This window comes from Lagopus muta, chromosome 7, assembly GCF_023343835.1.
Source record: "Lagopus muta isolate bLagMut1 chromosome 7, bLagMut1 primary, whole genome shotgun sequence".
Taxonomy (NCBI): domain Eukaryota; kingdom Metazoa; phylum Chordata; class Aves; order Galliformes; family Phasianidae; genus Lagopus; species Lagopus muta.
The window spans coordinates 22,992,113-23,008,908 of record NC_064439.1 but is presented as its reverse complement, the minus strand read 5'-3'; the positions used below and the strand labels follow the sequence as shown (position 1 = coordinate 23,008,908).

The following is a 16,796-nucleotide window of genomic DNA, read 5'->3' as shown; positions in this document are numbered from 1 at the left end:
TAGCAAGGAGCAGTCCTCCATTGGAAGCTCCTGGGAGCCTTGTGTGGACTTAGCTCTTGCTGAGGTAGACATGAGATATGGAATGCTGAAAACCTTCTTGCCTCCTTTTGTAGATAAACATCAAAGATTTTGAACTAGTTTGCCACTCTTCCTGCTGGTGCAGCTTGTTCTTCCTCCATCTAACAGGGCCAGCAGCATGTAGCCCCCTCCCATTCCCAAGCATTTCAAATTAGCATTACAATGAGTAAAGCAAGGTCATGGTAGTAGTAATATTTAAAAAAAATTAGTACTGTCACAGAGACTAGAGCTCTATAAAAAGTCTCACCATTGACAAGTTCAAGTGAAAATCTTGACTGCCCAAGCATATTAGGCATTCCTCCCTATTATAGTAGAATAGTGGAAATAAAAAGGAGTTGTGTAGGAAGATAAGTCTGTGAAGTAGTTATTGTGACTTGTGGGGTTACAGCACTGTTGGCTTGCCCTATTCTCAAAGGAATAAACAGGGTATGAGAGACAAGAATACAGAGGAGATTCACAGCATTTCAGCAACAGTGTTTGCACTATTGCACCAATTTTTGTCTCTTGCTATTTTCTGTTCTTTCTGATGTAGGCTGAGAGAGCCTTAGCTTTTTAAAATATAGGTTTTCAAATGAGAGATCCATGACTTACACCAGGGAAGATAAGTGGAAAAATACTGGTCTTTGTGGCCAACAATTGTCAGCAGTCCCCTTGGGAAGCTGCAGGATGGAGCTCCACAAAGGATAAGTGTGTTTTGATCCTTAGCGTTGTTTCCTGTGTTATGCTCAGGGTTGAGCTTCAGGAGGCTCTGTTCTTGTCAAATTAAATTGATTCTTCATTAAACTATTTCCAGAACTTTCCTGTCCCTCTTAAAGAATCTCTGGAGGTTTTCATCTTAGTACATCTTTTTCTTCCTCCTATTTTCAGGTAGAATACTTACAGGGATCTCTGCAACCAGTGCAAGCCCAAAGAGATGACTGAAAGCTATTCTAAAGTATAATACGAATTCAAAACTCCTCAGAACAATCAAGTCTTCTCCCCACAGTGAAATTCAGAGAGATTAATGCAGAACTCTGACAAATTTTCAGGCTGGAATAATATCTGCATTCATTTTAAGACAGAGCTGTCAGTGTCTAAATGGCATGAAACAGAGCAGTAATTCCCATCATTTTTTCCCAAGGTCTTTATATTCTTGTTTATATCCTCAAAACTCTCAGAGTAATGGAGAAAACAAAGCACTGTGTAATTCTGGTGGTGTCAGATTCACTAATGTGATGTGCCTTGCCATGCCCAGAAGATGAAGTATGGATGATTAAAGGATGTTCACAGCATTCAGAAATTACACTCCTGCGAAGAACATTTGTGGTTTTTATGGAACAACTATATCTGGTCTGAAGTCAGCCAGCCACCGCCTCTGAGAAAGATCTGAGCTTCCACAACAAAGTTATTCCAGTTATTTTCTCAATTGTAAGACACCATCAAATTAACAGCTGGCCTCAGGGGGAAGGAAAAACAATTTAAGATACTAAATATTTATTTTGGGACAAATTTCCTCATTTTCCTTTCCTTAGTAATGATTCAGAAATTATACATTGCAGTTGCTTTCTCTTCTTTTAAAGCAGTATCTCTTAGTAGGTTCAAGTATCTCAAAACAGAGTCTCAAAGGGGAGGACAATAGCTTTCATGTAGCCCAGACTCAAGGTATTTCCATGTCAAAACAACCCAGGTTCCATCAGATTCTTCAGATATTATTTCTGCAGTGTTTTCCCAACATGTGACTTCTTACTTGGGAGAATGAGTGTTGTTTCTCTCAGAAAGGATCTTGTGCTGCAAAATGCATCATGGTCCTGCAGCTGAAGGCCTCAGACCCTGGGGTTTGTTCTTAGGTTTGAGGCTTGCATCTTTTCTGCAAGAAAGGCCAGGAAGACCTACAGTCTCAGCATGGATGGAGACCAAACTGCAGATTCAGCTGTCCCTGTGAAAAGTCTGTCATGCTTCTACATTTTTACATACCTCCACTGTCTGTGGACCCTGCAGGTCCTGCCACTGTAGCAGTGAGAAGTGAGCACCCAGAACAGCTGATACTAAAATCAAAAAAATCTCTGCATCTCCAGTCCCATTTAACACCTTTCTTCGGATTTCCTGATTTTGTTTCCTTGGACATCCTTCTTAATATACAGCGTGTTTAGCAGCTCCTTAAGCTCATGGGACCAGCTGGCATCCAGATGGGAAATCTTGCTGCTCAATAATACACCTTGCTGATACCATCTAACCCAGCAGTCCTCCTACCTGGCCACATTGACCACGAGAAGCCATTAGGGCTTTCACAGGAGATTGTCATAGCAAAGCACTTGCTGGCTCTGTGTGCAAGGTGTGTGGATCTACTAGAGATTTGCCCCAGCTGAGGAAACCAGTTAAGCACAAGGAGACTGTACCTTGCCCTGCCTTGCTCCCTGCTTACTGCAATGCTGGGTTCACCACATGGACCCCATAGAACTCCAGCCCTATCCTGCTGGGTTCTAGGCTGCAGCCCCAGGACAGTGACTGCAGCTGGGAGGTTGGGGTATATGGATGTGGCTGTGTAAATCACTGCCCATGATGCCTAATTCCAGGCTGGCTTCTTCTCACAGTGTAGGCATGGGTAGGGATGCTGTTAAAAATATCCCTCGATGCTTAATTTCATATTTTGCATTCTCGTAACACAAAACCTAGGAACCCTCTAAGCAACTGTGTACATTTTGTTCTGCAAATGGTTTAAAAGTATATTAAAACATTAATCTTAGCCTGAGTCTCTGCATGCCAGCTTTCTGACTGGAACACAGTTTAATGGGTGACTCACAGTAGATATATTGTATAATGGTATGACGTTCTGATAGTCCATGATTTACAGCTACAATGCTTAGCACTGTCCTGCTTTGGAAAGTCTTTTTATTGCTTATTTGTGTAACATATGGATACTGGGAATTTAAGAATATTTTCATAGAAAAGCATTCTAATAACCAGAAAAAAAAATGCATAAGGCAGGTCAATAACCAAACTTCAAGTTACTCCTTAAACATGCTAAGAATGTCTGAGAATGCATTTTATTGCCTTCAAACTGAGTTGGAATAAATCCTGTCTGGTCTTTGTGGGGAGCAGCACAACCTCTTCTTGAGAAGAGCTGTGTGCACAGGGGGGTTCTACAGACGTGAAGAGAGCCCACTCTGACTGATCTTCAGGGAGGGCAAACACTCTTATTTCCCTTTAAACAGAGAAATGTACAGCTATAATAATGTCCCATGTAGGTGGCTTGGCCAAAAACTAATAACCTTGTTTGGCCTATTCCTAGCTATTTATTTCTTGCAAATGTCAGCCTGGGGCACTTCAGTGCATGGAGAACAATTGAGGAGAGGCTTCACTTTGCACACTGCCAGGCATCCTGCCCCAGTGGTGATGGGCCAGGCGCTGTGGAGCTGGCAAGGTAGGCTGTGCAAACCAGGGCTCCCAGTTCCAGCCTGTGGCCCTTCAGTCAGGGAAGCATCATGGGAACACAGACACAGGGATCTGGGCGAGTTGCCCTCCCTCTGCTAAAACCTAGGCTTATTCTGACTGAATTACTAGAAAGACCTGCTCAAAATCAATTAGGAGTGGATGTTATGTTTTGTTACTTTGATGAAGGCAGTATTCTGGTTTTTATTTAATTCTGCATTATTGCTGATGCTTTCTCCCTGTCAGACAATAAGGGAGAGTTTAGCAGGGAAATGGCATGTAAGGACCTTGAGTACTGTGTACAGTTTTGGTGCCACAATAAAAGAAAGACAAAATAAAAGGGAAAAGCAGGGAAGATCAGGCTGGGGATTGGGAAAAGGTTCTGCACCAATGGGTGGTCAAGCACTGGAACAGGCTCTCCAGGGCAGTAGTCATGGCCCCAGGCTGCCACAGTTCAATAAGCATTTGGACAGTGCTCTCAGTCATATGCTCTGATTTTTGGGTGGTCCTGTGTGGAGCCAGAAGTTGGACTCAGTGATTCTAATGGATCCCTTCCAACTCGAGACACTGCATGAGTCTGCGACCTGTGAGGAGGGGCTGTGCCCTAGCCAAGGAGAGCAGCATGCCAGCAGCATGGCCATGCAATTGCACAATCCTGCATAGACAGGTGGAACTTTGGGACCCTCCTAATAGGCCTGGAATGTTAGCAGTATTTATAGTGCACCAATAAATCCTGAAAAAAATCACAAAGGCCTGCTCCTGAAAGAAGATTGATTGTTTTCTTTCTTCTCCACAAAGTGATTCCAGCATCCTTTTGAAACTTTTCATTTCATACAGCAGCTGAGGTGTTTACATGATTTACAAAACTCTTTGCAAGATTTGCTAGGTAGGAGCTGTTCTTGCCTGACCATGTTCTATTATTTGGCTCCTTTTTTCCCCTGCAGCTTAAGTGCACACCCACAGACCAAGAGCTGATGACATTTTACTCTCCATCATGAGTTCTAGTGCTAGTAGCAGCAGTATTAGTGCTGTGATAATCCTTTGTATCCTGGATTTGACCATACTGCATATTGTATGAGATACAATGACAGAAAGAGCTTGCATCAAAATGTATTTAACTTCAACTGAAGACAAAACATCTAACCTTTTTTTTTTTAAATCTCCAAGTTATCAAGCATGGAAGTGATCAAAGATTTGCTCCTGTATTATCTTGCAATTTCATTTTACTTGTTTCTATAAGAATAAGCTCTTCACAAAACTTCAGAGTCCTGCAGTTTTCCCAGCTAAGGCTAACGTACACTGAGATGTGTGGCTACATTTGCCATGTTTTATTCACACCGCACATGACTCCAATTCTCATCAGCAACAGGTTGCTCTGATCTAAGAAAAACACTCACTTTATTTCCATGGCAGCACTCAACCACAGCTGAAGCCTGCTGCATTTTTTTAGCTCATCCAAAGTGAAGATTGATTTTCACTGTAGTTTGATTGATAGGAATTCAGCATAATTCTTTGCAATGCATTGTTGTGCTTAAACTGTTCACGGTAACTTTTTCAGATTAGTTCTTAAATTAATGTGATGTGGATCCAAGTACTAATCACACGCATCCTTCATGTCTTGCCAATGGCAGTCTATAACTTACTGCATAGCAAGTGATTACATTACTCAAAAGAGTCATGAGTTGTCTGCATAGCCATTACTCTAAAACATAGGTGCTTAATTTTATTTTTAAAGCCACGAGTGACAGTTCATGTGGAGGGCACAGGAAAGAAGGAAATACTGAGGAAATGAAGCAAATTAAGTTTAGGTGTATTGTTCTTTAGGAAACAAAGATGGTTCGTCTTCAGGCAGTATGCTTTCTGTACTTCAAATATTGAGCTACAGGTAAAAGTTGCGGAAGGGCTGGCTTTGTTCATGAGTTAGTTACTCCCTCATTCAAAAAGCTCACTGAAAACAGCAAATCCTTCTTTTTTTCTTTTTTCTTTTTTCTTTTTTTTTATCCTTTCTCAGCATACTTTGTAGGAACTGTTCAGACACAGTGTGGAAAAACTATGTGACTGCTTTGCTCTATGTGGCAAGCAGAAGAAATGAAATGAAAACAAAAACAAAACCAAAAACAACAGTCCTTCACATTCATCCTATCTGAATTCTTTCAGCTGCACTGTCAATGATCTTCTATTTTCAGAGCAACAAGCTGCATTGCAAACACTGAAACAGAGCTAAATGCCCACGTTCTGTGAATTGCTCTGTTCAACAGAATCACTATTGAACCTGCTTTTCTGTCCCAGAGGGGCACTGTGAGTCCTCCAGACAGACACGGGGCACACAGTCCTCTGCTGAATGGTTGACAAGTCAGTCCTAGCAAAAACACTGCCTCTAGTCCAGGTAATTTAGCTTGGAAACCATCTGGAGAAGTGAAGGGGAAGGAGTATTTTCTTGTGGATAAGGTGGCAACTGGCATTTTGCCATCACGGAGGGCACCTCAGATGTCCATGTAGCCACTGGTGCTCCCTGAAGAGATCCCTGCATCACCCACCTGCTCCACAGGCCTCCTGGGTACTGGGACATGGTGGAAGCGGGTGGACATCAGAGCCTCTCAAAGGAGGGGTGGTCTCCTCCCACACCACCTGGTGAATGGACACAATGTGTTTCTTTTCACCATCTGCTCCCCAAGCAGCTTGAAGTCTCAGTTTCCCATCTGAGCTGCAGGCAAGAACCACTGTCCGGCTTCACAGACTCACTTATCTCCATGTCTTTTCATCTCCACTGCCTGCAAGCACTTGTTCTCAAAGGAGGGAGTTCAGAACTGGGTATTGCTTTTAGAGGAGTGACTGACTCACAGAAGAGCTGAGCAAGTCTTTGAAAATTCTGAGTAAAGTGAAAGAAATCACCAAACTAGAGCTCTAAGTTATGTCTTTCTCACAGCCTTCTTCTAGAACAAGGCTGCTTGTTCTAAAAAACAAGTGCAGTTCTAAAAAGCATGGAACTAAGGACTTTGAAGGGAATTTTTTTGCAGAGTACTTTCTCGAGTGCTGTTACAATACAATTTTTTACTCTTTTATGAAGGCTTTTTGTTTTATTCATTTCATTTATAAAGTTTAAAATCCCTGTCACTGATATGTGCCAAACAAACCCAGCAAGATCTGGGCATCTGTTTCACTTTGCTTTCTCATAGCATAGAATTATAATTTACCTTTGCCTGCTTAGATGTAGAATGCTAGTCAGGTGTGTGACATTATCTCATTTGCCTGGCAGGTAAGCTGCAAAGTGCTGCAGTTCTTTCACCAGTACATGCTGGGCTGCAACTACTTCTGGATGCTGTGTGAAGGCATTTACCTGCACACGCTGATTGTGGTGGCTGTCTTTGCAGAGGAGCAGCGCTTGCACTGGTACTACCTCTTGGGCTGGGGTATGTATGGTGTGCTTTGTAGCACATGTAGTTGGTGGAAGTTGGTGTAGTTGGTTCAGATATTTGCATTGGATTCATGCTGCTAAGTCATAGCCTAGGACTGAGTTCTTAGGTCCTAAATTTGAGTGCATTTGTTTGTGTGAGTGTAGAGAGTCACAAAAATGTCAACAGCTGTCATTATCTGTTACTTGCTGCACCTTGGGATTTGCTGAAAGAAATGTTTAAACTTTGTTAAGCAAAGCTTTGAGAGTGAAATAGACTGTTATCCAAGTGCATCTCTCATCTGAACAGAACATGTTTAGTTTTGTCACTTTGCATGCAAAAATATTAATCTTATATAAAAGCATATTTACTCTGGAATGAGGAGGAAAATCAATATCTGTGTCTATCAATTTGTAAAAATGCAGCACATACAAAGAAAAACCAGAGCTTTTCTGAAACTGAATCCAATATTGGGTATACTTTGGCAGATGTTACTATAAGGGAGAAGATACCATTTTACAGAGGAGTAGATAATGTCTCTGTTCTTATTTTGTCTAACAACAGTGATCTCTAAGGCATTTCAGGTGTCAGTTAGCAAATCTCAGTGATATACTATGGGAGAGGTTACAAATGCTATACAAAGTCTCTCTAGTAGCATGTGTGTTGACCAAGAAGTCATGTCTAAGTCTCCTCCTTCAGAGCCAAATATGCAGATCACTTCTGTTTTCACTGAGGGAGTTGTTGCCATTTAATTATTAGCAACAACAGGTATATTTATTCTTTGTGCTTCCTGGTTCAATGAAAGGCCACGTGAATACAACCAATATATTGTAGTGAAGTACCATTTCTTTCACATTTAAATCTCTACTGTAAATTCAGTCCGAATCAACGTTGACAGAAAATCATTAGCAATAGCTTTTTTCCAGCTTGGGAGCTGTGAATTTCTGGCCTCATTCCAATTTCTGGTGAGCCAGGCCTTGTATTGCAAAACCCACTGGTGCACTAAGAGGTAAATGACAGAACTTTGTTCATCATCTCCCTGTGTTATGGTTTTCTTACAATCCCCGACTGAAGCATAAGTAATGTACTTGCTATTTTTCATCCTTCTTGCAAATGTAATGCCTGATCAACATCATTTCATTTTTCATTATTTCATTTACAGTAGGAAAGTGAAAAACAGCTCTCCTGTTTTAACAGAGGGGAAAAATGGGAATTGGTTACATGGGAGAAAAATGAACCTGAATGTTCTGAAGAACGTTAAAACCCTGACTCCAACTGCTAGTTGGACATCCGGTAGCAGATGCTAAAGAATTATAACAGCAAAGCAGAAAGTTGTTTTGTTGGTTGTTTTGTTGTTGTTTTGTTTTGGGGCAGTTATTTGCTTTCAAATAGCTGCTATCACAGTTTTCATAGTTCAGAATATTTGAATGTACGAAGTTTGGTAGCCCTCTGCTTTTGAAAATGGAAGCCCTGTATGAAGAGTAATTTTATACCCTTCCTTCCAGTTCAAACGTTTGCTGTCTTCGTGTAGCGTAAGACTTCCTGAAGTACTGTCATTCTGTATCACATTATGCAGGAGAAAAGTGGGCATTAACATATTTTTCTAAGTGTTGTTCACTTTAGGTAATGCATCTTGTGCAACTGGGACAGCTGGCTTGGTGTGAAAGCTTATGAGCTAGCTAAGATATGGTTGAGGGCATTGAAATATGGTTGAAGGTATCTTGATGGGTAATTCAGTGAAGATAACTGAAAGGATGCTCATCAGTATCTGCATCATTGTCCCAGAAATAAGCAACAGCTGTGGGAATGGTGCGATGATATACTGAGAGAGAAAAGGTTAATAGAAAGCAATACAACTCTGACTGTGAAGTCTGCATCCTTAGTAATGAAACTACGTGGATACTACCACACTAAGTAGTCATTTGCACCTTCTAACTGAAGTAGAAGTCATTAGATCCTATTGCTAATAATTAGGACAACCTGGCGACACCTAAAGTTTGCATAAATCAGTATAATTCCACTGCTTCCAAGATCAGTACTCACATGGTCTGTCTTCAAACGTCCAGCTGTGTTAATCAATGAAGAGAGAGATGTTTCCCCAAAGGACAGTGCAGAGCAACAGCAGTTCGTGCTCTGAATTACAATTCAAAAAATCAAGGTAAATGTACAACACGAGATGAATATACTCATTATTCCTTGTTATAACTAATCCCTACTCAAAACGATCTAGATTATTTTATTTGGAAAAATCTTTATTGATGTTTGTAAAATAACTTAGTCTAAAAAAATAAAAATCTGAGCAAATACAAAAACACTTCCATGAAATGTTTGCAGATGACTGAATGGAATCTGACACAGGTGGATGTATTTGAAGATGGATGCCCTCGGGTGACATCTTTGGCACCTGCTGCTGAGAATGTCCTTTTTCATGTGCTACTGTTTCAGTGGGTCAGAAAATCACCTTTATGCAGGGCATGATAATAGCATCAGGTGGGTGCATCCAACTGCGTTCTGTTCCATCAGGCTGCTTCATCCACATAAAATTGAAAAGGGAATCACTTATGTGGGCAGTGCTGTAGCCAACTGGAAATGCAATTAAGCATGATTGCCAGATTTTTTTCAAAGAGGACCTGGCATGACCTTCAGGGGTACGGCATACCTTCTCTTGGGATGGCTGGAGTAGGACCTTTTCTGAGTTGCTCAGCTCTTGTAACACATATATGGGACCTCTGGAGTGAAACAGTGAGGTCATGAGGACACGATAGGCCTTCTTGGTGTTCCCCTTCTCACTGCTACTGGCCCTTTCCAAGGCAAGAGCAACATCTAGCTGCATGGACCAGCCTGCGGCTGGAAATCTGAGCCGTAGATGGTCAAGAGTTTCTTACCTTATTAATGAAAACTTTCCGTTGTGTTCTTCAGATTTGCATGAGAATTTGTTGAGCCAAATATTTTAGGTTAATGCATTTAGCAGAAGAAAAAGGTCCCAAGGCATCAATGTGGAGCAATCTACTTGCAATGCTTTTTACTGTTAAAGAGCCGTCCCTTAAAAATGCATTTTAATCTACATAGTCTGTCAACAAAACTGGATCAAACTTGCTCCATTTCCAAAACAAAAGGACTTTCTGAAGCTGCTACTCCCATAAGGTCACCCTGAGAATGGAAGCTCTTTTCTTTCTGTTCAGATATTTTTGTTTTTCTAAAAAACCATTCTGCAGCAAGAAGCAAAGAAATCATTTTCTAACAGTATGAAAGAGAAGACAGTCCATCATTTTATTCTCCCACAGCTGCATTGTTCTCTGAAGTTAAACTGCCATAAGAACTTATTTTAGCAGTAAAGCAAGTAGCTGTTGCTTAGAGATGCCTGGAGAGTGCAGTGTCCTATTCACACACTTTTTTTTTTTTTTACCGTAATCTCACTCCAGCATTGGCTGACCTGTGTTCTGTGGCAAGAACACTGAAGAATTAGTCTGAGTATTCTATGCCTCTTCTAAAAGTGTTTGTGTCCAAGATGTACACAGCTCTCTGCAAAGGACAGACAGTAGTAGATGATCCCCAGCTGTCTGTATGTGCAAGGCTGTACAAGGTGGGGTCAGTGTTGAAGCACAGGCTCGCAGGTTTCTAGCCTGTTGGAAAGGGAGACTACATACACAGAAAATGAAGGAAGATAGACGGGGGGGGGGGGGGGGGGGGTAGATTGCCACTTAAAGTCAGGATATACACAACTGAGGTATGTTAAGAATGGCATGTTTCCCCTGGTTCAGTACACATTTGCTCAATTCTGCTACCTGTCAGAGTAGTGGCTTCCCTTAAGGTGCTGGGTGAAAGCTGGGACTTCACTTTTTTTTTTTTTTTTTTTTTTTTTTTTTTATGATCAATGATGTTCAAGCCAAAAACACCAAGGCTGACCTATTCCTTTAATCATTTCAGGGTTTCCCGTAGTGCCAGCTTCAATTCATGCAGTTGCAAGAGCCAAATACTTCAATGACAAGTGAGTAGCATGTCTTTTTTTGAAGGAATTTAGCACTATTTAATTGTGTTACACATTTTGAGTAAATAATAAATTATGTGGTATATTTCTCCTCCAGCTGCTGGATGAGTGTTGACACTCACTTGCTTTATATTGTTCATGGACCTGTAATGGCAGCTTTATTGGTAAGAATATTTGCTATCAATCATTCAATAATTATTTTAGAAATGCTGTTAATGTGTAGAGAATATAAATTTCTGTACTTCAAGTCTTCTGATGAAAATTTGAAAGCAATTTGTGATTTTTCTCTTTTAAAGAAAGGCTCTCAATACTTTTCATAAATCATCCAAGGAACCACCTGAAATACAATCAGATTTTGAAGCCAACTGAACTATGTAACTGAGTTTTATTCAGCCCAAGTCCCAAACACATCTCAGTGTGCCATCCAAGATGCGCTTTCGTTCTGTTTGATATTGACTTCTGCATGGATATACCTGCAGAAATGGCCTAGCAGATCAAAGAGTATGATGGGGAATGCTGAGAATACCTCTGAATAAAGAAACAACCCTCTGTCTACTAACTAAAAAAAAAAAAACAGGTCTTTCTGCCCCTTCTTGAGAAGTAGCTTTGCCTATCAGGAATACAGAGAAGCCAGTTCGTCCCTGCCATGTTCAGCCTGCCATGCCTGCAGGATCACATCTGCTGCGGGTTTATTGGCTTGATCTTTACTGCTGCTGTCATAAAGCCAGCTTCTAGGAGAGGCCAGTCAGCCTTTATTTTGATCACTAAGCCCCAGGTCTGCACATTTTAGCTGCAAAGAAAAGAGGAGAGGCTGATTTTATGGAAGCAGAGCAATTTGTAACTGTTTTTAAAATAAGGTGTTATATTTTCTGTCTCGTTCTTATGCTGTTTCCTGTTTGTTTTCTCTTGAAGTTGTCACTGTTTATACAATGTCCTTCATGATTTGCTACCGAAATCTCATAGTGGTAGACTATGACTCAGGCAGACTCGGAGGAGCTGAGGGTTTTTACCTTTGCTGAGTCTTTTTTTCACCTTCCACAGTACCTTCAAAAAGTTCTAAAAATGAAGGTTAAGTAGAGGGAGTGAAGTCAGAGGAGGATGGAGAATAAGATTTAGATTTAATGCTAAATGGGATCTCAGAAGTCATTTATTATTCCTTTTTTTTTTTTTTTTTTTCCAGCAGAGCATGAATGTAAAACAGCTGAAAGGTCTCTCAGTAGCTAAGAAGTTACAAAGTGCTTTGTGAAAGCTTACTGATTCTTGGTTTATTGTTTTAAAAAGATCCAAGTGAGATTTCTCACATATGCATGGATTTGGGACTATTAAAATACCTATTCTAGTTATGTAATAAGAGGATACTTATTTTAAAAAATGGTTGCTATAGAAGTCTGTTGAAGTTCATAAGCACAGGTGCCTGCTGGTGCTGTAAAGGAGTAGGAAAGGCGGCCTGGTTACATACTGGGGAGAAAGGAAATCTGTGATGCCTATGATGTCCTCAGGGCTCATTATCTGCCCATGTGCTTCCAGGCGTATCCTGCCAGGAGCTCTGTGAAGGCAGGGCAATGTGGCCCTGTGCTGAGAACCCATGGCTGGAGTCAGGTTTTTAGAAATGACTCTGGAACTCAGATACGTGGATTTTTGGAAGGGCTTTGGCCCTTCAACTCTTTGGCCTTTCTGCCCTGTTCCAGCTTGTTTTGTTACCTATGGGCAGCATATATAGGACCACTACAGTCCCAGAAGCAGAGTTGAGCCTAGGTTTTCTCAGGGCCCTTTGCTCACACAATCCTGAAGTGACAGCACACGTGAGCCAGAGCAGGTCCCTCAGAGAATGTGTGTACCCTGTAGGCACTGTACGCCCAGGGACAACTGTGGGTTTCTCACCTGGCTGCAGCACAAAGCATGACACCTTGGTGACCTCCAGAGCAGCCATTTCCCTGGGAATAATTCATCCGCTGTGCTTAAACTATGAGATGTTTTGTTCCTTGGAGATCCTCAGTTTGACCACGTCAGTGTCAAAACACTCAGAACTGATCCCTGCCTATCTCAAACATCCATTCAGGTTTCTCAGGGAAGCACATATAGCAGCTTAATGTCTGCTTTCTGAAGGTGTTCAAGGTACTCTCCAAGGTCTGACTCCCAGGGGAGTCAGCTAGGAAAGCTAGGAAACTGCATTTTAAAGTCATTTATGTGTTCTGTGGTTTTGGTTTGAATGCCTGTTTAATTTGGTTGCTTTTACCTATAATGGCTTTGCTTTACAGGTCAATTTTTTCTTTTTGCTTAACATTGTCCGAGTTTTGGTGACAAAGCTAAGAGATACCCACCGTGCTGAGTCCAACATGTATATGAAAGCTGTCAGAGCCACGTTAATCCTGGTTCCCTTACTAGGAATTCAGTTTGTTATTATACCCTGGAGACCAGAAAACCGACTTGCTGGAGAAATATATGATTACATCATGCATATATTAATGCATTACCAGGTATGCTATATAGTAGCAACTTCAGCTTAAGTAATGTGCTTGCTGTTGAGCTTATTTAGCCAAAGATATTGTTGTCAGTTGTTTTGAACTGAAATTGAGCATGATTGTGGTTTTATATTTTTCAATTGCCTTTACATGTCTGAATTATCTACCTCAGCACAAGTAGCATTGATGTATCAAGAAAAAACATGAGATAAAAGAAACAGAAAAAATGAGGGGAAAAGATCAAGTGGCACTACTTCTGAACTAAGCAGAGAACCAAGATCACAAAGGTCTTCTATGTTGAAAGTGCTATTTCTGCTAAGTGCTGAAATTTGCTTAAACTGCTGCTGTGAGGTTAATAATAAAATTAGCTGCATACAAAGTACTGTACAGAGTGAATTCCAATACACAAAAGAAAAATTGTGACAGTGAAGCTTGATTTAGGAGTTAAAATTCCATGATTAAATAGTTGAAATTAACGTATAACACTTATAACACTGATATCTTTATTTCAAAAGTACTTTGAAAGTATGTCATTGTTCAATAGGATTTTATTTCATTTTTTAAACAAAAAAGTATGTGACTTCAAATGGTTGTCTGGTTTACTCTCTTAATACACCCAGTCCCTTATTGCTGAGCAAAGGCAAATTGCTGATGCATTTGTGAGTAAAGGGCAACACGGGCAAACACACTGACCCACTTCTACTTTTCTTTTATGTGAAGGTAAACACAGAAGGTATTTTAATGTTGTAGTAAGTAAATAACCCTTAACAAAAAAAAAAAAAAAAAGTTCCTTTAATGAGGTGATAAGTAATGCTACCAAAATCTGTGTATCCTGCTGTCTGAGATTTCCTGCTTATATCATCCTTATCAGTTCAAAATTGTGTGTGCATGATACCACATGCATAGAAAAACTGAAGTGGTAAGTCTGACTGGTTTTGTAGGAGATGCTCAGGAATAACAGAAATAAGCACATCTAGATATTCTGTATAGTTTTTAGGGAGCCATAAGCTAGAAGAAATACAATTGAAGTATCAGAAAGCCACATAAATTTGAAGCATCTGGGTAGGGTTTTGTTTATTTTTAACCTGAGCAAATTACATCCTGTAGGAGAGTGAAATGTAAGTCAAATGCCTGTCAAGCATAAATGTCTTTGGACCAGTATTAAACACAGAGAAAAAATTACTGTGGGATCAGTCAAGTTCACAAAGGTCTGAGAGCTTCTGACTCTAGAGAGTCCCTTAGGCATGATTCATTAGAGAGCCATGTGCTTTTGGGTTTCACATGATTCCAGAAATAATGTATTTCAGAAGCAATCTATAAAGGCCTTAATGTCCAAATAAACATAGTTCCCATCTCTGCTATCAATCCCATAGTCACTGTTACCCTCTGTCAACTGATAATGTATTATAGGTCAGTTTTACACACAGTGGAAGACAGAGAGAATTGATCTAGAGGGCTCATCCTCAGCAGGGATTGCACCCAAAAAAAAAAAAAAAAAAAAAAAAAAAAAAAAAAAAAAAAGAAGAAAAACAAAACAGCAGCAGTTAGAGAGAATATGGAGAATATGAAAGGCTTATGTCAAAGAAATAGCAGAATTAACCCATGGGCCCTACATGATATGATAACATACATCCAGCCTCTCGCATGTTATAATAGTATGTGTATCCCTCATAAAATTATCAGCATCCCAAACCTTCCTAGCTCCATAGACACAAAGTTTATATTTGCTACTGGTTTCTCTGTAGCTTTACAGCTGAAGATATTCACAGTACACTAAACTATGAAAAAAATGACATAAAAATCAGAAGAAGCAGAAACAGAAGTAATAGAACTACAAGTAATTGTTCATGTAGTGGACCATGGTTGAAAATATGTTGGATGTTATAAAAAGGCCTGATAGAGATGAGCAGACATGAAAATTCTGTTAGTGCCAGAGGTACGTGTTATAGCTCTGATATTTGTATTTCACAAAACCAGGTGAGACAGCAATTTTAGTGAGGATAAGTATTTTGCTGCCATGAGACATGGCTTAAAATTCAATAAAGGCACAGAACCAGTTTAGTATTTGCTCTAATTAAAAGCAACAGGCAGTTTACTTGTGCATTTAATCTTCCAGATCTTTGCTGCATGTTTTCTCTTGATCTTATCCTAATATTTTTCACCAGTTGTGTATGAACATCATTTCTGTGTTTGCACAGAAGGATGACACATCTCATAGTTTGCTATCTGTAAGTGGGCAGATGTCTTACCAGTTATCTATTGTTCTCCTTCAGACTCGTTAGACTCCCATCTGTCAGGAGACCTCATCAAGCTTCAAGAAATGTTACCTTACTCCCCTGCATGGCAAACAGTCTGTTTCTATTCCTCTCAGTATTTATTTGGGTTGGGGTTTTTACTGTGTGGGTAAACGGGAAACCTTTGAGTGTATGATATGGGGACCCTAGCAGAAAATTAACCTCCACCTTTATTCCAGATGGCATCTCACAGATGCTATTGATAAACAGAGTGGTTTAATTTCAAATATAAATTGCCCAAATTCATGCAAATGTCAGTGAAAGCAATTATCTAGGGAAGCACAATAAATTTTATTCTGTCCTCTTGTCTTTTCAACATATGTCCTCAGATTTCTTCAGCACAGGGAAGAGCAAGAAGTGCTTATATAGCATTTAAAAAGGTGAAAAATGAGCATTCATTCCTACTTGTAGATGAGCCCAAGGGCCCCTGGCTCAGTGTTAGACCCAGCTCTGTGTGTGTGTTCATCCTGGTTTCCTTACAGCTGTAAGGGGGCTCATGAGACTTGCAACATGTCATTATGGAGATCTTCCATCTGCGTATTTCCACTTCTATTTTTTGAGCCTCTTAGTGAACACAGTTGGTTACTGGGTCCTTTGTAGTGTTTTCTGATGTGTTTTTTTTTTTACATAGTGGGTTAACTTCTAAAAGGAAAAAAGTGAATACATATATATAAATATATATGTATGTATAAATTTTGGGAAAACTGCTGTTGAAATGTGAGCTTCACTCCCAAACTGTGGGTGAACATTCTACAGATGATGAATAGGACAAAGAATTTTGCTCTGTTGAACTTTCTTTCCTTCTTCCTGTGATAGATTCAGGAGTACAAGGACAATTCAGATCCACTTAAGAAACTCAGAAAAGAGAGAAAGCCAGTGGAGCAGCAGAAATATGATAAATAGGCAAGAAATGAGTAAGGTGATAGGTAAATGTCCCTAATTTGGATGAGTTCATAGGAGCCTTTACTCCCCAGTGCCAAAAGTCTGCTGGGGACCTCCACATTTGTGTGTGGTTGTTACAGAGGTTTCTGACTTATTTTCAAGAAGATTCAGGAGCAGATTTGGATGGCAGAGCCCAGAGGGCTATTGCTGTTGAAAGAAGAACAATGAGACATAGATAGGGCAAAGGAAATAATTTGTTCAATCAGCAGAGATGTACAACTTCCATGATTTC

The 16,796-nt window shown here is 40.2% G+C and overlaps 1 protein-coding gene across 2 annotated transcripts in view; it reads left to right on the top strand.

Moving 5' to 3' along the window:
- Nucleotides 1-16,796, top strand: part of CALCR (calcitonin receptor) — a 129,142-nt gene that overhangs the window by 104,538 nt on the left and 7,808 nt on the right. For both annotated transcript variants that reach the window (XM_048951761.1, XM_048951762.1), the window contains exons 8-11: nt 6,743-6,896; nt 10,806-10,866; nt 10,964-11,030; nt 13,125-13,343. In XM_048951761.1, the coding sequence (XP_048807718.1) occupies nt 6,743-6,896; nt 10,806-10,866; nt 10,964-11,030; nt 13,125-13,343 (501 nt within the window). The remainder of the gene's footprint in view (nt 1-6,742; nt 6,897-10,805; nt 10,867-10,963; nt 11,031-13,124; nt 13,344-16,796) is intronic.